The sequence below is a fragment of the Dipodomys spectabilis genome, unplaced genomic scaffold (assembly GCF_019054845.1).
Source record: "Dipodomys spectabilis isolate Male_0828 unplaced genomic scaffold, ASM1905484v1 ptg000034l, whole genome shotgun sequence".
Taxonomy (NCBI): Eukaryota; Metazoa; Chordata; class Mammalia; order Rodentia; family Heteromyidae; genus Dipodomys; species Dipodomys spectabilis.
In genome coordinates, this window is record NW_024870711.1 from 9,040,807 (window position 1) to 9,061,309 (window position 20,503).

At 59.1% G+C, this 20,503-nt stretch overlaps 1 protein-coding gene across 2 annotated transcripts in view; it reads right to left on the bottom strand.

Moving 5' to 3' along the window:
• Window positions 1-3,017: 3,017 nt before the first annotated feature.
• Window positions 3,018-20,503, bottom strand: part of Kcnh2 (potassium voltage-gated channel subfamily H member 2) — a 34,646-nt gene continuing 17,160 nt past the window's right edge. For both annotated transcript variants that reach the window (XM_042677160.1, XM_042677161.1), the window contains 13 exons: window positions 18,516-18,680; window positions 16,569-17,012; window positions 15,768-15,979; window positions 11,063-11,491; window positions 10,132-10,519; window positions 9,557-9,756; window positions 8,552-8,804; window positions 6,957-7,150; window positions 6,290-6,389; window positions 5,457-5,729; window positions 5,161-5,347; window positions 4,681-4,861; window positions 3,018-3,566 (listed from right to left, as the gene is read on the bottom strand). In XM_042677160.1, coding sequence (XP_042533094.1) covers window positions 3,417-3,566; window positions 4,681-4,861; window positions 5,161-5,347; window positions 5,457-5,729; window positions 6,290-6,389; window positions 6,957-7,150; window positions 8,552-8,804; window positions 9,557-9,756; window positions 10,132-10,519; window positions 11,063-11,491; window positions 15,768-15,979; window positions 16,569-17,012; window positions 18,516-18,680 — 3,176 coding nt within the window. In that variant the 3' untranslated portion in view covers window positions 3,018-3,416. The remainder of the gene's footprint in view (window positions 3,567-4,680; window positions 4,862-5,160; window positions 5,348-5,456; window positions 5,730-6,289; window positions 6,390-6,956; window positions 7,151-8,551; window positions 8,805-9,556; window positions 9,757-10,131; window positions 10,520-11,062; window positions 11,492-15,767; window positions 15,980-16,568; window positions 17,013-18,515; window positions 18,681-20,503) is intronic.

The following is a 20,503-nucleotide window of genomic DNA, read 5'->3' on the forward strand; positions in this document are numbered from 1 at the left end:
CCGTGCCAAGCTGACATGGAGGCAAACTGTCCTGCAGACAAGAAAGGGCCTCCAGTCACATAGAGATGGGCAGGCTCTAGTCTGTCTGTTCACACAACACAGGCTACAGGGCCGCCCTGGAGATGCGGCCATTGCTCAGGTGATATGCTCAGCTAGGGCCATCCCAACTGTCTGCCTCCCAATACCAGGCCAGAAGGCACTAAACTAACTCAGGGCAAGGATCAGTTTCTATGCATGGACCTGAGCCAACATCAGGTGGACGTGAATGCTTACAGGCTATCCAAACCCTCAAGAAGTACAGAAAAAAGAGCCTCTTCCTCACTGGCCACATCCCAAGCCTGTCCGCAGAGGAAGACACAGCCCCTAGCTGTGGGCTCCTTCTGTCCCCATAGACAAATGTGTGGGTCCTCTTGATGCTAAGGGCTTTTATTGCTCATTGCTACTAACACTCAGACCTGAGCAATTAATCTGTTTCCATGGGATCCCCTGTGCCTTGTGCTGGGGGACAGGGGCATGGACACAGTCCCTGGCACCCGAGAGGCACACGGGTGGATGCCGTGGTCCAGGGAAGGAAGTGCACCGCAGCCAGAGCAGCTCCCACCAGAGGATACGGTGTACCCAACACTTCCTCCAGTCATCTGAGCCCCAGAGACCTGCAGGTCAGCAGGAATTCTCCATAGGGCGCTCCAGAACACCTACATAGGACAGGAAGGTCTAGGAATTCCAGAAGCACCCCAAGTTCTAGTCACTGCCACTGTGCCAGTGTACCAAAGGCCCTGCTTAGTTCCTGGAGCTTTGGGTGCAGAGGTAGAGGTTGGGGTGGGGGCAGCAGGCCCTACCCCTTTGCTTCCAGGCCCCAACTCCTGGCTGGATGCCAGCCTGGGGATCCAGACTCTCCCCACTATAGCCACGTGGATCTCTTTCCTGGCCTAGCACAGCATCCTCCAGCTCATCTCCTGCCTCCCACCTGTGGCTCTCTGTTTAGGAGAACCCTCAGCTCTGTGGATCCCCTACAGTGCAGGTGCCCAGCCTACAGGAGGGGAGAGACCATGACCTCCCTCACCCCATCAAGGTCTGTGACTCCAGGAACTGGGGTAGAATGAGGGAGGATGAGGCATTTGCCTAAGTGTTCAGCAGAGTAGGGATAAGGCAGAGAACGCAGGAGTCAGACAAGCCTGCCACCTGCTCTCCGTGCAGTTACTGCCCTGACATCCCGAAGTTGACTCTCCTCCACCAACTTGGAGAAGGGGTGGTGTCAATGTGCTCTTCCAATAGAGACAGGCTGTCATGTGGCAGGAACTGAGGAAATGGAGCCGCTGTGGCTGCTGTCCACTATCCACCCTGAGGGGACCTGGCAGGGGCCTGGCACAGGTGCAGACAGGTGGCCCCTGGGATGGCGGAGCACTTCAACAGAGGACATGTTACCAGGTCCCCTGGCCTGGCCAGGTCCCATCCCAGGCCCAGATGCTGTACACACACACACACACACACACCAGCCCCATCCCAGGCCCAGACGCTGTACACACACACACACACACACACACACCAGCCCCATCCCAGGCCCAGACGCTGTACACACACACACACACACACACACCAGCCCCATCCCAGGCCCAGACGCTGTACACACACACACACACACACACACACCAGCCCCATCCCAGGCCCAGACGCTGTACACACACACACACACACACACACACACACACCAGCCCCATCCCAGGCCCAGACGCTGTACACACACACACACACACACACACACACACCAGCCCCATACCAGGCCCAGACGCTGTACACACACACACACACCAGCCCCATCCCAGGCCCAGATGCTGTACACACACACACACACACACTCACACACACACACCAGCCCCATCCCAGGCCCAGATGCTGTACACACACACACACACACACACACATACCAGCCCCATCCCAGGCCCAGACGCTGTACACACACACACACACACCAGCCCCATCCCAGGCCCAGATGCTGTACACACACACACACACACACATACACACACACCAGCCCCATCCCAGGCCCAGACGCTGTACACACACACACACACACACTCACACACACACCAGCCCCATCCCAGGCCCAGATGCTGTACACACACACACACACTCACACATACACGCCAGCCCCATCCCAGGCCCAGACGCTGTACACACACACACACACACACACACACACACCAGCCCCATCCCAGGCCCAGACGCTGTACACACACACACACACACACACACCAGCCCCATCCCAGGCCCAGATGCTGTACACACACACACACACACACACACACACCAGCCCCATCCCAGGCCCAGACGCTGTACACACACACACACACACACACACACACACACCAGCCCCATCCCAGGCCCAGACGCTGTACACACACACACACACACACACACACCAGCCCGCCCCATCCCAGGCCCAGATGCTGTACACACACACACACACACACACACACACAGGAACATGGAGGACTTGACACTGTCCTCAAGACACTACTGATTCTCCAATGTGGTAATGGCCCGCTTGGAAACTTGCACCTTCTTTGTGAAGTCATGGGTGGCGGGTGGTGAGGACGGGGCCAGCTCCACCACACTGGGGTGTGCTCCGGTCAGGGCCAGGGCTGGGCACAGCCGGTGTGCCCAGAGTGAGGTCGTGTGAGGGCCAATTATACAGGGTCAAGATAAAGCCAAACTGGGGGGCAGAGGGGGCGGCGCAAGGAGGGTAGACTCCGGCCAAACGGCAACGACGTGGGGCTGGGACCACGAGACAAGTGGAATCAGCCAGACCCTCAAAAGCAACGTCGCCCCAAGGGACCAGCCCCAGAGCAGGATGGAAGAAGAGGGAGACTGTCCCATGAGGGTCACCCCAACTCCAGGGTCAGCAGGGAAGCTGACCTTGGCCCCCCGCACACACATGGCCCACACCCAGATGCTGCCAGAACAGGAACTCAGGACGCAGCAGGGAGGGCCACACCCTCCCCACCACTGGAGACTCCTCAGGGTAATTATTTATTATTCATAGTCATCGGCATCTTCATTAATTACTCATATGATCCTTAATTATTATCCCTAACAGTAAGAGCAGTAAATAGCAGAAAAGTCCTTGAGGTGCCTAAGACCCAGGGCCAGTGCCTCCGGGCAGTTAGACCAGCTAATGCCCCCAGGGCAGTGGGGGAACCATAGACCCCCCTCCACTGCCTGGCCCTGGCCCTGCCCCTCCCTATGGGGCCCAGGGGAACTGCAGGAGAAGACCACCCCTAGGCAGGGGAGGAGCTGTCCATCACCATGCTCCCTTCTACCACGGCCAGGGCCTCCTGGGCAGGGCCTCCGGGGGGAGCGGCCCAGGGCGCTTCCTGGGCCCTGGGTGAGCCACGTGTCCACACTGAGCAGTGCCACTAACTGCCGGGGTCTGAGCCATGTCTGTGCAGGGGCTGGGAGGTGAGGGCCCCCAGCTGGCCCGGCAGGGAGAGGCGTCGAGTGGGGCCATCTTGGGGGAGCTCTGGGGCTCCTGGGGGCAGCTCCTCAAACGCCATGAACTGGGAAACCTGCAGGGAACACAGAACGTAAGGGGCAGGGAGGCCTCAGCACCAGAGGAAAGGGACAGAGAGGTTACGAGGTTAAGGATCCAGGCAATCGGGAACAGGACTGGAAGCCAGGAAGGAGTAGAATGAATGGGGTGGGATTGGAGAGGGCAGGGACGCAGTAGGAAGAGCAGGGCAAGGACCATGGGAGGAGATGGGCCCTGAGGTCGGAAGTGGAGAAACGCGCTCCCAGAGAAGCTGGGAGCCACAGCAGAGCTGCCTGTCCTGGGGCCGGGGAAGCGTCTATGCCATGGCCTCCTCCTCCTCCAGGGAATGCGGCAGCTGGATCTAGACCCAGTCTAGAACAAGGAGTCCAGCGTGGGCAAAAGCTGGGACAGAAACAGAAGATCTTTCCTGCTATTCTAGAAAGAACTCTGGGGACTCAGAAACAGAGGCAGGCTGGTGGCCAGGCGTCTGAAGGCCAGGGAGAGCGGCGGGGCAGGCAGGAGGGGCCTGTGGGTGCTGCCGCGCCTGCTGGCGAGGTCCCTGCGGGGGAGGCTGGGAGGGAGACTGGCACGTTTGCTGACGTGGGCACCGATGTCTGCAAACAGGAGCAGGCAGCATATGGGAGGAGAAGCAGTGCCAGGGGTGCGGGAGCAGATCCCAGGCCACCTCTGGGAGCCACTCCTGAGGGACTGGTACGAGAAGCTGTCTTTCAGGGCTAGGGACACACATGACCCCTCAGGAAGGACAGAGGGCAGTGGAGGCCTCCTCCAGCAGGAAGGGACAAATGCAGGCCCAGGAAGTCCTGCCCCAGGGGCTTGCTTGATCACCCTGGAAATGCCAGCTGCCTTCATGATGGCACAGAAGTACAGCTAGAGTGAGAGCCAAGATGGGCAGATAGCCAGCAGGAGGCGCGTCACCACAACAACCTGGGACCCTGTACCAAGATCCAGTGACATGCAGCACCCAGCCGCCAGTGACGAGCTCAGACACCCCGTCATGTCTAGAGGGGGGCCGGGGGGATGGTGCAGAGCACACAGGATGGGCGCAGGGCCCTGCAGGAAGGGAAGTCAAGCAGATGTGTAACAGGACCGGTGCAGCTGGGGTGCTGGGGGAGAGGGTTTCTGGAATGTACCTGAGAAAGCGAGTCCAGGGTGAGGGTGGGGATGGCGCCGACGACGGGCAGCAGAGGGGAGGTGGGGGCGGGGCCTGGCCCGGGCGTGGCCACAGCACTGTAGGCAGGAGGGACGAGTGTCATTTGCCTCTGTAGCAGCTGCAGGACAGTGGCCATGTCTGCACTCAGCCGGGTTTCCAGCCTGGGACAGAAAGGAAGAAGACCAAAGCTGTGGTGTCTACGCGGGGAGGAGAAGACACAAGCAAACGGAGGCGCCTTGAATGTGAGAGAGGCGCTGGCCCGTGCCCGGCGCCCGCGCACGCTGGGTGTGCCAGTCCGGCCTCAGCCGGGCAGGGAAGGGGGCCAGCGTCCTGGCACAGGCAGCTGGCTCAAGAGCAGATCCTTCCCTCAACCCTGCAACACCACCAGGAGCCCACCGGGCAGACCCCATCCTCCTTCCATTTGGGGGCCCCTCCCGCCTCCCTGGAACCCCTCCAGTACCTGTTGAGCTGCCGCTGGAGTGCGTCCAGCCTACTCTCCACATCTCCCCGTGGCCGCCGGCCGGGACTGGACAGAGGGATGTTAAGGAGGCTAGGGGCAGGGGCGGGACAGCGAGGCAGCTCCTGGTACTGGCGGCCCCGACTGTCCCCCCAAAAGCTGAAAATGTTGGACACCCCAGAGAAAGCTCCTGGAACCAGAGGAAAGGAATGAGATCCAAAAGGCCAAGACCCCTTTGCCCCTGCCCCTCCTGCCCCCCCTCCTGCCCCCGGCAGCCCCCGGCCCCACTGCCCCACTACCTGACAGGGGGTTGCAGGTATGGCTGCTCTCGTCACAGTCCTCAGTCAAGGGCTCCCCGCCGGGCGGCTCTGCGGGGGGCCTGGGGCTGGAGAAGGGCACCAGGCGAAGGGGGCTGGAGCTGTGGCCTGGGCCTTCATCCTCACTGCTCTCAGGGCTGGAGGGGCCACTGGACGGGCCCTCCCCCCACGGTCCCCCTGGCCGGCCCCGGCCACTGGGCCCTGCCCCCGCCCGGCCCGATCCCAAGGCCGACACCTCCCCAGGCTGCTCCGTGTCTGTGGGAGACAGAGAACCGGCCTCAGAGAGGGGAGGGCAGCACGGGGGGGGGGGGGGGGGGGGGGGGGGGAAGGGAAGGGACAAGAGGAGCTGAGCTAGGCCTGGGAAAGGTGGCAGGATTTGTCCCCAGTTGTCTATTCTGTAATCTTCCCCCCATTTTTCAACTTCATGGTCAGCTCTCCAAGAAGCAGAGCTGGGGGGGCTTCCTGAGACCCCCGTGGCCAGCCCCTCAACCTCCTGAGTCCAGTGTCCTCCCCCGCCACATCACCACCACCACGTACCCCTCTCTCATCAGATCAAGACAGGACTCGCCAATCCCCAGGTCCTGGGAAGACCAAAATGCCCAGCCCCTCTCTAGGGGTGTGGGAGGGGCTTCCCAGAGGTGACAGCTCAAAGGGCTGGTAAAGATGGCTGGGTATGGACAAAGGGGGAAAGAAGTCCTGAAGGAGCAGACTGCCCATCCAACCCACGGGCCCTGGCTCCTCCCACCAGTCCTTCACCCTCCCACACAGCCCAGGGGTCCCTGGCTCCCCTCCCCGCCTCCCCCTGACCATCTCACCCTTGTCTGCGCGCCGGCGGAAGGACAACTTGCGCTTGCGCTGCCGGTTGAAGCCACCCTCCAACTCCGCGCTGCCAGGGGAACCGGGGATCATGTTCGTCTGGAACCAAAAACTGTGTCAAGGAGCCTCAACCCCCCCGTTAATAAAGAAGAGCCAGAAGCTGTGGCTTCCAGATAGCTCATGCCTGTAATCCTAGCTACTCAGGTGATCGAGCAAGGATCATGGTTCAAAGCCAGCACAGGCAGAAAAGTCTGTGAGACATATCTCTAACCAGCTAAAAGCCCAAAGTGGAGCTGTGGCTCAAGTGGTAGAGCATTAGCCTTTAGAGGAAAACACTAAAGGATAGCACTCAGCCCCTAAATTCAAGCCCCAGCACAAGTACAAAGAGAGAGAGAAAGAGAAAGACACAGACGGAGACAGAGACAACAAGAGAATATGGTAGGGGGAAAATACACACACACACACACACACACACACACACACACAGCGCCCTCTTGATCTCTGCCTCTTAAGAGTTGCAGTGACTTTCATAGCCCAGCGTGTGATAGCACTTGACAGGGAAACAGAGGCAGAGAAGCAGCACATTCAAGGTTAGTTACACAGTGAAGAGGCAGCCTTCTGCCTCAGATAAAAGAGTAAGAAGCCAGCTCACAATGGCCCACTCACATCTCGAAGATTGAAAGTGATCTCCAGGCTGGACCAGAAGTGGTCGGAAAACTCAGGGTACATGTCCAGCACTTCCAGCAGGTCGTCACGGTGGATCTTGTGGAGGTCACAGTAGGTGAGGGCCCTCACATCCCCATTGGACTTGCCAGGCCGAGCATACAGGTTCAGAGGCTCTCCAAAGATGTCATTCTTCCCTGGAGAACAAGAGGGAGACGGAGATCTCAGTCCATGGAGTCAGCTCAGAAGGCAGCAGGCAACATGCTTTGGGGTACACAGCCAGAAAAGCATCTACAAGCCATCCTTCCTCAGTGCTCAGAAGTTGGGGACCAAGCAGCTAGAAGTGCCTGAAGGAGAAGAGGCCAGGAATTTGGGGTCCCCTAACAACTAGAATGCAGGACCACACAGGATGCCCCAGCTCTGTCTATGGTCCTGACTTCCTCAGGCTGTGACCCCAACTTTTATCCCCAAACCCTGTACCCTAAACATCCTCCTAGCCAACTGTTGTGTCCTCATAAGCAACTTCCTTCAAACTAGAGATGAGAACAAGAGTGAATCAAGACCAGAATTCTTTTTACTGAAAAAAAACAAAATAGCAGGCTTAACATGTCATAAAACAGACCAGACTGGGAGGAGGTAACAATGCTCGATAGGAAATGCACTCATCACCTTACTCATGTAACTATAACCCTTCTGTATGCTATTTTTACAATAAAAAAGTATTTTTAAAAAAAAACAAACCAAACTGTACTAAAATGTATGAAACTTGATTTAGTTGGGAGCTTGGGGAGTCATGGGGTGGTATAAATATAAAAATCTAAGATGTTCCCCATGAGCCATGGTCAAGCAAGTCTGCTGTATTTGCCTCAAAGTCATGCAGGCCCAAGGAGATGACAAGAAAGGCCAACACGTCTCCAGTGTCCTGGATACCTATACACCTGCACAGGTGGAAAAGCAAGGAGGGGAGGGAGGGTGCAGAATTCACTCTGCTCTGGACAGGCATGTATCTACTGCACTATGCCCCAGGGGACCACATGGCCTTAGAAAAATCTGATACACAGCCTCTGAGAGGACAGCTGCCCTTCTACTGCCCCCCTCAGAACTCCTAGACTGGATTAATTTCTTTTATTGCCAGTTCTGGGACTTGAACTCAGGGCCTTGGCACTGTCCTTGAGCTTCTTTTGCTTATGGCTAGCCCTCTACCACTTGAGCCACAGTGCCACTTCCGGCTCTGTCTGTTTCTGTGGTACTGAAGAATTGAACCCAGGGCTGCATGCATGCTAGGCAAGCACTCTACCACTGAGCCACATTCCCAGCCCCTGGATCCAACTTTAAGGAAGCAAGAAGAATCTGCCTTTGGAGAGATCCTAAGGTTTCCTAAAGTTCAAGGAAATCTGGGAACTCCCAGAACTCAACAGTCTCATACCAAGGGGCTCCTCTCTGATGCTTCCTTTCGGAGGGCCTAAGGTTAGGTGAATTAAAGTTGCCCAAGAACCCAGTTGGCCATCTCAGGTCTGTGGCCTTAGTGATTGTGTATTGAGGGCTCAGGCCTCTCTAGGCTGCGGTGGGTATTCCTGTCCAGTGGCCCCACCCCATACCCAAGATGGCCACCACGACGTCGCCACGAAGGATCTCGATGGAGCCCCTGGAGATGAAGTAGAGAGCGGTGAGCAGGTCCCCAGCGTGCACCAGTGTGTCTCCTGGTGGTGCATGTGTGGTCTTGAACTTCATGGCCAGGGCCCGAAGGCAGCCCTTGGTGGCCCCTCGGAAGGGCTTGCAGTGCTGCAGCAGTGAGCGGTTCAGGTGCAGGCAGATGTCCGCCTGCAGGCACTCGGGGAAGCCCTTCAGCACCTGGGGGCAGAAGGGCTGGCTCAAGACACCCGCCCCTGGGATTCCACTCACGCTCCAGCCCACTGCCTGACCTCTCCATTTCCGGGAAACTCCTCCAGGGCTGTGATCCAGGATGCCTCCCTTCCCCCCCGCCCCTCCCCAGTTTTGGGTCAAGCGTCTTGGAAAGGACCTGGGTTCCCACTCCAGCTGCACCACCCCAGGCTGGACACCCTTTGCAGCTGGTCCTCCAAGTTCCTGTGTTCTAGTGCAGAGATCAGTTCAGCTGCTAGTGGCAGCACAGCTTAAAGCTGCTGCCAATGAAGGGCCTGGTACGGGGCCTGCTCAACAGGGAGAGCTTTCTGGTAAGTGAATTTTGTGGGCTTCAGTTTCCTTGCAGGGGGGAGGGGAAGAGGCAAGTGGGGCATTGATGGCTTGCCCTTGTAATCCTAACTACTCAAGAGGCTGAGATCTGAGAGTCACAGTTTGAGGCCAGCCCAGATAATAAACTACTCAGAAAAAGCTCAATGTGGGGCTATGGCTCCAGTGCTAGAGCACTAGCTTTGAGAGAAAAGGCTCAGGGAGTAACACCCAGGCCCTGAGTTCAACCCCAGGACCAACAAGAGACAGACAGACACAGACATAGACAAAGATAGAAACGGAGACTACTACACTTCCCAGGCTCCTTCTTGGCACTGACCCATGGCGAGGGGCCCGGGGGGCGCACGTGCAGACACATACACACACACACACACACACACACACCGGAGCCTCACCGCGTTCATGTCGATGCCGTTGGTGTAGGACCAGGCGTGCTGGAAGTACTCCTCCAGGCGCTGGCGCAGCGGGTTGGGGATCTGGTGGAAACGGATGAACTCCCGCACCCGAAGCATCTGTGTGTGGTAGCGGGCCGTGCCCGAGTAGAGCCGCTGGATGATGGCGGACACGTTGCCGAAGATGCTGGCATACATGAGGGCTGGGGGCGTGGGTGAGTGGGGCCATCAGCATCCGCAGGGACCCCGCCCGCCCATGGGGACCCTCTGCTCAGGCCCCGCACCAGGTCAACGACACTCGCGGTCCGGTCACGTCTCAGTCTGAGAGTGGACATACACATGCTCAAACACACACCAGCCTTCAGTAGTTCCTGCCCTGGGGCCCCAACCCCCAAACCACGCGGCGATGGTGGGCCCGGAGGGACTGCGGGAAGGCCTGGACCGGGCCCCGGGGAGAGCTCTAGCCATCTCCCTCGGCCCCGCCCGGCCCCACCCTGGCCCCGCCCCCAGCTCGGCCCCGGCCCCGCCCCGGCCCCCCGCCCCCAGCCCATCAGGCCCCGCCCCCAGAACGCACTCACAGCCAATGAGCATGACGCAGATGGAGAAGATCTTCTCGGAGTTGGTGTTGGGGGAGACGTTGCCGAAGCCCACGCTGGTGAGGCTGCTGAAGGTGAAGTAGAGCGCCGTGACGTACTTGTCCTTGATGGAGGGGCCGCCCAGGCCGCTGCTGTTGTAAGGCTTGCCGATCTGGTCGCCCAGGTTGTGCAGCCAGCCGATGCGCGAGTCCATGTGCGGCTGCTCCATGTTGCCGATGGCGTACCAGATGCAGGCCAGCCAGTGCGCAATGAGCGCGAAGGTGCACATGAGCAGGAAGAGCACGGCCGCCCCGTACTCCGAGTAGCGGTCCAGCTTCCGCGCCACGCGCACCAGCCGCAGCAGCCTCGCGGTCTTCAGCAGCCCGATCAGCTGGGGGGGGGGGGAGGGAGGGGGCCAGAGATTCGGTGTGAGGCAAATGAGGGAGGGGCTGGAAGGCAGGCGCACCGTCTTCCTCCCAGGCCCTTCCTAACCACGGAAGCACCTCCCACATTATGCCAAGCACAAGCATCTCATTCATCTTGGTGCCAGCTAATAAGACAAATTGGTGGTAATGCCTCCCAAGGGCTCTGAAAGGAGCAGCAGTTAGCCTAAGGTGCTAGGACAGTTCCCAGCAGCTTTTAGGGCACTTTTGTGTCATTAGAAAATGGTGGGAAAAAAGAAAATGGCGGGCCCTCTGGGTGGACAGATTGGAGGAGTCCCCTCTGCTCCCTATAACCCTGTGGGTAGTTTGTTTGGAGAAAAGAACATGTTGATGTATCAGGACACCCACTCCGCCTGTACACACCCCTCTCCTCTCCCCCCCTTCACCCTACCACCTCCCATCAACTTCCCACCCTTTGCCCACACTTTGCATGCCTCTACTGCCTTCCACTCTCACCCCCACACACAAACACATATACACACACCACCTACCTCCTCAGAGCCAGAGCCGAAGATGAGCAAGTCAAAGGGAATGGCGGCAACCATGTCAATGAGAAACCATCCCTTGAAGTAGTGGACGGCAATGCGGCCAGGGTGGCTGACCACCTCCTCATTGGCATTGACATAGGTGGTACGAAAGTTGATGAGGATGTCCACAATGAACATGATGTCCACAATGAGGTCCACCACGGCCAGCGGCTGGCAAGCATAGCCGCAGTCAGGGTCCTGGGAACCCTCTTCGGTCTCTTTCAGCAGGAAGGCAGCTGAGTAGGGCGTGAAGACGGCCGTGTAGATGACCAGAAGCAGGATGAGCCAGTCCCACACAGCCTTGAAGGGGCTGTAGTGCAAGATGGTCCAGCGGTGGATACGAGGCGCCTGCAGCTTGTACTCGGGCAGCACGTCGGCACCCAGCGATAGGACCTGGAAAGATGCAGACAAAGAAAGGACAGGCCATGGGTGGCAGCTGGAACAGCCCTGCTGCGGAAGACAAGGAGAGCATGAAGAGACAGGCCAACATTGCTCCCAGCAAAAGGCCCATCCCTAGCCAAGCAGCCAGAGTTCTGACCACCCCCAAACCTGTGCACTGGAGTTCCCAAAATGACACAGCAGGCTGACCTGGCTGACCCAAAGACAGTTTCAGAGTGTTCCAAGACATTCCCAGAATACTTGAATTCAGGGCATCACGTAGTAAAGCCTGTGACTGTTCCCTAGCCATGTAGATTAGACTCTCACACCATGCAATCTCATTCCCAAAACCATAAGCAGGCGCATGAGGGTGCGCGCGTGCACGCGCGCGCACACACACACACACACACACACACACACACACACAACACCATAGTCTGAATTTAGAAAAATGTTCCAAGGACTACAGCTCCCAGCTGAGGCAACAGGCCCAGGAGCCATGATCCCAACACACAAAATGGTTACTGCAGCTCACTACCAGTCCATCAAGCTATTTGCCCAAGGATGCCAGTCTCCCAGTCTCTGGCACCTAGGTCTCCTTAGAGACAGGAATCAACACACTCCCCTACCCTGCCCCTGCCACAGCTCCTCTCCCCCTGGGCCCCAGGCAGTCTCTCACCCTCTTATGAAAGGACACAGAGGAAAGAGCCCAGCACAGGAGAGCAGGTGTCCGAAGCACACAGAGGGCCGTGCACCCAGGACAGTGCTGGCGCTGCACACATGGCCTGTCACGCTTCCACTCAGACAAGGAGCCACATCCTGCTCCCTCAACAACCAGGCAGAGGAAGGCCTGCCGTCTGCACCAGGACGCAGCAGCCACACCACTCTTTCTCCTAGGCTCAAGTAGACAGAGCTTGGGCCAGGTTTCCCAAACAGAAGCCGCTGTGTGTTCCTCTGTGCCTTCCTCAGCCCCTCTGAACTCTTTCTCACAGACTTCTGACTCAACCCAAACCTCCCATCCTAGACCCTGCCCTTCCCAGCAACCACAAGGCCTCATCCAGGCCCCAGAGTCACTGGGCCTGTTCCCAGAGCACTGGGCCCCCTGGTCCCCCAGTCTCAGGCCTCTGAGCCAGATGAGTCTTAAAGATTTCCATTCCAATTCAAGTAGGAAATCCCCTGGGCCCGCCTGCATAGGTGATGCTGTTTGAAGAGCATCTCCCTAGAGAAAGTAATTAGGATGGGTCACAGTAAGTAAGTAAGATGGGTCACAGTAAGTAAGTAAGATGGGTCACAGTAAGTAAGTAAGATGGGTCACAGGGTTTTGGGCAGCATGGGGGTGATAACAGAGGCTGAAGCCATCCCAGATGGGATAGAGACAAGTGGCCAGGATCTGGGGCTGAGAAGAAGCCTGTGCATAGGCCCCAATTTCTGCCCTGCCTTCTGCACAAGTGGTCTGTTTCTGAAGGCCAACAGCAAATGGGCATGGGGTAGTGGCATCTCAGAGGTCAAGCAGGAATTGAAAGACGGGAGCAGGACCCCACAGACAACGCACAGAAGTCAGCTCCCCTCAGATAAGACTCTTCTCTGTGTCTGAGGGGGGCAGGCTATGGGGGCTACACTGGATACCCCTGACAGCAGTGACCCTGCTCTCCAGTCTGCCCCACAGCCCGTGGACAAATGCACCTCTAATCCCAGGACACAAGGTCTGGACCAGATAACCTCATCTGTCCAAGGGCCAGCCTTGGCCGTGAAACAAACTGCTTACCACATGCCCCGGGAAGACCCTGAGTCTTCACCTGTGCCCATGCCCCAGCAGGGAGCAACTAGAAGCCCAGGCTATAGGGGTGGCGTGGCCGGGGAGAGAGGGCAGGGGAGGGGTAGCTGGGGCAGATTCGTAGCCTCACAGGCCACTTGTGCAGAGAGGTGGGTCAGATAGCCCAGATAGCCCAGGTACCAGACTCAGTAGGCCCTCCTATCTTCCCAGGGGTCTCTAGCTCGAGCCTCCTCAGGCGCCAGCCCTAGAACCCCTGAAAGCAAGCCAAAGCCTCCCTCTCTCCAGCTGCAGGGTCCACACCAGGCGCAGAGTAAGGAGCCCTGCTGCCGCTGTGCCAGGCCTGGCCGCTGGCCGCTAGTTCCTCCATCTCTCTACCTCCTCGCCATCCTCTCTGGGCGCCCATCCGACTCCTAGTGTCTTCCCACCTTCACACTTCAAGCCAGAAGACTGAGAGCCGGGGGCCGCCGGTGAGGAGCTACCCAAAAGAGACCCCAAGACCCTCACCTAGAAGCCCAGAGGAGGGCAGGCAGGAGCTCGGCCAGTGGTGGGCAGGGCTGTGGACCTCTGGCCTCTGGCACATCCTGCTTTCCCAGAAGCTCTCTCCCCACGTGCCTCAGTACCCCAGACTTGGAAAGAGGAGGGGCTGGGGGTCACCTACCTCCTGGGCCACCAGGCTGGAGATGCGCACCGCCCGCCTCAGCCGGCCTTTCTGGGCCCTGGGCCGCAGAGCCCCTGTCCTGCTCTCCTTCCCGGCTGGGGCCGCCACGGGGGACTTGGCTCCCCCCAGCCTGCTTGTCCTGGGGCCCCAGCAGCAGTCCCGGCCCAGGCCACGCGCCCCTGACCCTGGCCAACGGGTGGCCAGGGCTTGCCTCTGGCATGAAGCCAGGGTGCTTTGGGCTGGGCCCCGGAGCTGGGGTCACCTGCACAGTGAATGTGGGCCTGCCTGGCTGGGGAGGCCCATGGTGCCCTGCTGTGGGTCCTGCTGCCAGGGTGCTGTGCTCTGCCCGCCTGCTGCCAGCCCGGCAGCCGCGGTGGGAACCGCAGCTCCTCCGGCCGGGCTGGCCCCTCCTCCCCCCAGGTCCCCACCCCTACCCCCACGCCATCACACTGGACTCTCCCCGGCCCAGCCCTTGCCCGCCCTCTACCCTGAGCCTGGCCAGCGGGGGGGCCCCCTCCCCCGCTCCCCCCTCCCGCAGCCTGCTCCTGGCTCCTGCTGCAGCGGCTCCGCAGCCCGTGCCCCTCCCCCTCCGCCCAGCAGCCTGGCCTGTCACCGCAGATTAATGGTCTCCCCGACACCCCCGCCCCGCAGCCCAGCACTGAGCCAGTCAGAGTCAGACAGAGACACCCAGAGATGGAGAGATGCCCAGGGACCGGCAGGGGCACCACAAACAGACGTACACAAATGTACTCACAGACACACAACACGCAGGCACACAGTGTGGGCCTGGCAGCGGCAGGGCAAACACCAGGGATCAGATGGGAACTAGGAGAGGCAGCAACCAGAGGGAGAGAATGTAGGCAGCCAGATAAGGGCCTGGGATGAGGAGGAACATTCTGGAGTCAAGGCCAAAGGGCTGAGGACCTGGCAGATCCCAGAGAGCCAGGGCTGGTGGGAGCGGGAGCAGGACCAGGATGCTGGCCAAGAGAGGCCCAGGCAGGGCAGCTCCCTCACAACCCCCAGAGCAGCTTCTGTGGAAGCCACGGGGGGGGGGGGGGGGGGGCCAGCCGGGGACAAGGGTCCGCTCCCGTCCCAAGGCCCCTCTTCCAACCCTCCACCGCCAAGGCCAGGCCAGGAAGCAGCAGCTGAGGCAGACTGGGCCTCGGGGGTACTATAGACCAGCCACCTCGCTGTTGCAGGGGACAGAAGACCAGACTCACCCTGAAACAGAGGTATACTGGCCAAATTTGCTGGTCCTGGCCTAGGATTCAGGGATTCCATCCCCCCACATCCTCGTACCCATTACGAACCCCTCCCCACCCCACACAGGAAGGAAACCACCCTCTCTTGCATTATGGGGCCAGTCCCAGGCAACCCCCGCACCTTGGCCTAGAAGAATCCAGATCCTCCCAACTCTGACCTCTGTGGTCCCCATTTGAAGCCTCCTCTTACTGGCTTTCCTGCAGCGCCCTGCACATAGCCCCTCGCCAGAGCCTTCATGTCCCTGAAGATGTCTCCTCCCACCCATCCCAGCCCTCCCCACATCCTTAGCTCCTGCCCTCACCCTGGACCCTCAAATCCATACATCCCATCAACCCATTCTCCATATCTGCCCACCCAAAGGGCCACCATCCGCCTTCCCTCCCTCCTTCCCTCCCTCCCTCAAGTGGTCCTCTCTCCAGGAATTTGAACTGCTCCTTTTCACAGTCTAGATCTAGATCATCCCCACCCCCACCCCCCAGCCTCAACTCTCTTCCCCAAGTGGCCCTCACTAACTGGGCCTCCCCCTACTCCCTGACTGCATTCACTCCCTCCAAGCTCCTTCAAGGTAAAAGGAGGGCAGGCAGCTAGGCATCTACCTGGGTGACCTTCTCAGTGACATTGTGGGTACGCTCCTTTATCTTGGGTGCTATGATCTCCCGGTCACTTGTGGGTGAGGCCAAGAAGGGGTCACCCTTGAGGTCCACGAAGTTGAGCGTGATCTGGGGAATCTTGCTAATGGTGCGGTAGCGCACGAGGTCCGAGTCTGAGGTGGAGTTGAGCAGGCCGCTGCGCAGGGGGTGCATGGTCCCTGGGGTGGAGAGGCAGAGCGGGGTTAGCAGGGCAGGAAGGGGGAGCCAGGCCACAAGAACATAGATAGGAGGCCAAGTCTTGGCTTGGCCAGGGCTGTGCAGGACAGTGTCCAATGAGGTCAGCTCAGGAAAACCCACAGCCACAGGACGAGCACCAGCCAGAGCCCACCCCATAAAGCAATGCGAGGTGGAGACCACAGGAGTGGGAATCAAGGGTCACTGAACGGGCACGGGGACCTGCCAGAGGGCCAGGTGGTATCAGGAGCCCCAGAACCAACCTGCCCTTCCCAGCTCCACCACCACCCCTGCCTCCAGATGTCCTGGGACAGCCAGCTGCACGGCCAGCAAGAGCTCTGGGAGTGGGGGAGTGTAATGGGCTGAATGGACATTTAATAGAGTAAAAGCCACTTAATGAGATTAAATAAGTGCTTAATGGGATTTCCATCTCCCAGGCACCCAGGACATGGAAGAGAAAGAGAGGAAATGGTGGGCCTTCTCCTAGGACCTGACAGGGCTGATGAGCAGAAGCGTAGGCAGGGCAGGGCAGGGCAGGGCAGGGCAGGGCAGGGCAGGCACACTGGCCCTCACCGGTGCTGGCGTGACGTGGCGGCGGGGGCAGCCCCCCTGCACGCATGGCCTCGATGTCGTCAGCAGATGAGGCGCGGCGCACGCTGGCGCAGCTCTCTCGGGAGCGCGTCCGGGCCAGGCTGCAGCTGGAACCAGAGGCATCGGGATTGAGGCCGTGCGCCCGTGGGGATGGGTGCGGCCCCCGTGCGCTGGCTGGCGGTGAGCTGGGACCCACGAGCGCGCGCCTCTCCTCGGCCGGCCCCATTCCGGCCACGTGGTTGTCCATGGCCGACACTTCATCCAGGGCCAGCGACTCACTGCTGGGTGCCGCGGGAGACAAGTCTACATCCACCACCACCGCTCCCGGGGCGCCTGTGCTGCCCGTGCCACCTGGCCTCACAGATGACTCGCGAGCCGTCAGGGCCAGCAGGGCCGGCAGCTTTAGGCGGAAGGTCTTAGCCCGGCCTGTAGGGAGAGAAAGGCTGTGTGATTCAGAGACCTCCAGCACCCGGGGAGGGGGTAGGGCCTAGTGACTTGAGTCTCGCCAAATGGAATGAGGGGACCTGGAAGGGATGAGGGACCCATCCCACGCACAGCACTCCACTCCCCGAAACCAGGCAATCCTGTCTAAAAGTAGTCAGAGCAGCTGCAGTTCCAGCCCTACTTCTGGGAAGACCCCACAAACCCCGCAATGCACACAGCACTGGGAGAACCATCCTCCTCCTCGCATCACACAGGAAGGCAGCAGGCCTGAGGCCCGGTGGTTCGTGAGGTCCCATGATCAGGGCTGGGCCTCCGCATGCGCAGAGGGGGATGCCACAGCTCGGTCCCACACCTGCCCTGTGGCATTTGGCCTTGTAGGGCCAGGGTCATTAACGCTGCTGTTTTGGAGCTTTAGAAACCAAGAGGTGACTGCTTCTGGCATGACTCTGGGGGAGGAGTTAAAGTTATACCCAAAGAGGCTGTCTGGGGACAGTGGGGGATGTGGGCCTCTGGGTCGACCAGGAGGAAAGAGGCAAGCAGGCCCTGGCATCTTCTCTTCTGTGTGCCAAGGCCACTTGGAGAACTTGGCTCACCCAGAATGAAGGACCAGAGGGCAGAAACTACCATTGCTATAAGCAGGAGCCGCTCCCAGCTAGCAGGGAAGGTCTCCATCCCAGGACTGCTCCAGCAAGGCTGCAGAGAAGACCCCTCCTTCGGCGGTTTCACCGTAGGAGAACCCAGGTGACAAGGCCAAAACTCACAGGCTCGTTCCTGCCCCAGCGACCTGGATTCTGGGCTCTGCTGCTCCACCCTTGTCTGTCCATCTCGGGCCAAGTGGGACCTCCAAGTGTTCTCCCCCTGGCCTCTGATATGGAGGGCACAAGTCTCTCTCTTTCTTCCTCCCTCTCCCTCCCTCCCTTCCTTCCTTCTTCCTTTCCTCCTCTTTCTCTTCATTTCCTGCAGAGCACTGGCCCCACAGAATCAAACTATGTATCTTTAAGCTGGCTCAAGATGTCTGCTAGACCTGCTAAGCTCACCTATAATCCTAGCTACTCAGGAGGCTGAGATCTGAGGATTGCGGTTCAAAGTCAACCTAGGCAAGAAAGTCCCTGAGACTCTTATTTCCAGTTAACCAGCAAAAAGCCAGATACAGAGGCATGGCTCAGGTGGCAAAGTGTCATCCTTAAGTGAAAAAGCTAAACACAAGCATAGGGCTAAATTCAAGCCCCAGTACCAGCACACAGGAAAAAAAAAAAATTGGGGGGAGGGGTTCTGGTTGTGGGGCCTGAACTCTGGGCTCTTCAGCTCAAGGCTAGCGCTCTACCACTTGAGCCACAGCGCCACTGCCGGCTTTTTTCTTTCTGCTTATGTGGTGCTGAGGAATCGAACCCAGGGCCTCATGCATGCAAGGCAAGCGCTCTACCACTGAGCCACCTTCCCAGCCCCCAGAAAAAAATGTTTTAAAGAGTTTTTCCGCTTACTTACCAGGGGCCAGCCAGCTGATAGGGGGCCCCCGGTGATTGGTGTCATGAGCCGGGGACCCCACCATGTCCTTCTCCATCACCACCTCAAAGTTGAGGATGAACATGATGACAGCCCCATCCTCATTCTTCACGGGTACCACATCCACCAGACACAGGAAGCAGCTCCCTGGGGAGGGGGGGAGATACACAGGCCATGATGGAACCCAGGGTTCCCTCCCGCAAGAGACAGAGCAGCGTCCGGCAGGGTGGGCCCCAAACCCAAAGGGAGCCAGCCACTTCTGCTCCCCTCCTCCTCCCCCAGCACCTCCCTCCTCTCTTGCCTCTCCTACCCTGACCCCATACGGCCTCTCTTGCCTCTGGGGCTGACCCCACCCCGCGGGCGCGTGCCAGCCAGCCTGCGCTGCTTCCCTCACTCTGCGTGCGTGGCTCTTCGCTCCCTCGCTGCCTGTCGTACTTCCCTAGCCCACTTTCTTTATGCGCATTATCCCTCACGTCTTTCCCGTCCGTGTTTTCTGCTCGGTCTCCCTATCCTTTCAACATCTCTGTTTTCCCATCACTCAAGGTAGTGTACCCCAGTGGCCACGCCCACAGCCTTCAGCTCCAGGATCTCTGGGCCCAGATCTCAGCTCTGCTGCTTGATGATGACATATGTGTTTTTCTGGGAATGTTCAATGTCCCTGTTAAACAGGGAAGATGAGGCACCTTGTTCTTACCTGGAAAATGATTCTCTCCTCATGAGTTGAAAGACTAAATCGATGGTCACATGCTAAGTGCTCTGGGCAAGGGCTGGCACGCTCTGGCACCACAGACAGCCGGCTACTGCTTGCTGTCTCTGTCTCTGTTCTCTCTAGATTAGTTCCCAGCCATTGTGTCGGTCCACAACAAGATAAGTACAGAGTTGAAAGCAAGAGTTTCAAAATCTCTGTAACAATTTGGCAGTGCCACAGGACCCAAGCATGTGATCTTGCATCTGGTGTGTGACATGGTCGAAATAGAGAAAAGCAATCCTTCACCAAAGAGGCTGAGCACCCTTCATCTCCATCTCCCCTGCTCTTGCTCCCTGCTCTGAATTCTCTCCCTCCTCTTCCCAGGCCACGTCAGCCCACTCCCAAGCTCACTAGAGAGCACATGGGCCAGCTGCAGGAAGTCCTCCCAGATGAGTCAGAAGGGCACAGGGACCTGCTGTTCCTCCTCCTCTGGGGACAGCAGGGACACGGGCATGTCCTCGTCTCCACTGCTCCGTTCACCTGTCTTCTCTGCCTCGTGACCCACACTGCTTCGGTGGGACCAACCCCTGGAATTGACCCTGGGAACCAACGCTGGACCACCAAGTCAGTGGTGGCAGAATGCTATCAGGGAGCAGGTGGTTATGGTTGGAAAAGAGGTGGCAGTGTGTCAGTCAAACTCGGTCCTTATAGGCCCAGCCTCGGCCCTCTGGCTGACCTCTCTACCTCTCAGAGCCTCCTTGAGCTCATCTCCCTTCCCAGTCTCCCTTTGCCCAACCCTACTTCTGGTCTAGGCTGGCAGCAGGGTAATGACGGTGGTGGTGGCTCAGACCATCGCTGGCACTTGGAGCAGGTGCCTGCTGCCTGCAGCCAGGCCGAGGCGCTGGGGGGCGGGGAGGTGCAGTAGAAGGGGAAGCGATGTCAGCTGCCGGCCAGCAGGCCAGCTGGGTCAGGCATGGCTCCCAGGAGCCCCTGGCTGGGTGCAATGCAGACTTGCTGGAGACAGAGCTGAACTGTGGACAAGCGGGATCCTAGTGGGGCCTTTAAACCCAACTCAACAGCATGACCCCGAGGAAGGGCTGGGCCCAGGAGGGGCGGGTCAGAAGCTCTCGCCCCACCCCACGGCCCTTCCACTCACCGCATGCCAGGCCCCCACTGCCCTCCAAGGGCTCCGAGTGCAGGGCTCAGCCTGGGTCTCCCTCCAGCAGCTGCGCTTGTCCCCTGACCTCCGGCCTCTGACACGCAGCTGTGGTGCTGGAGCCGC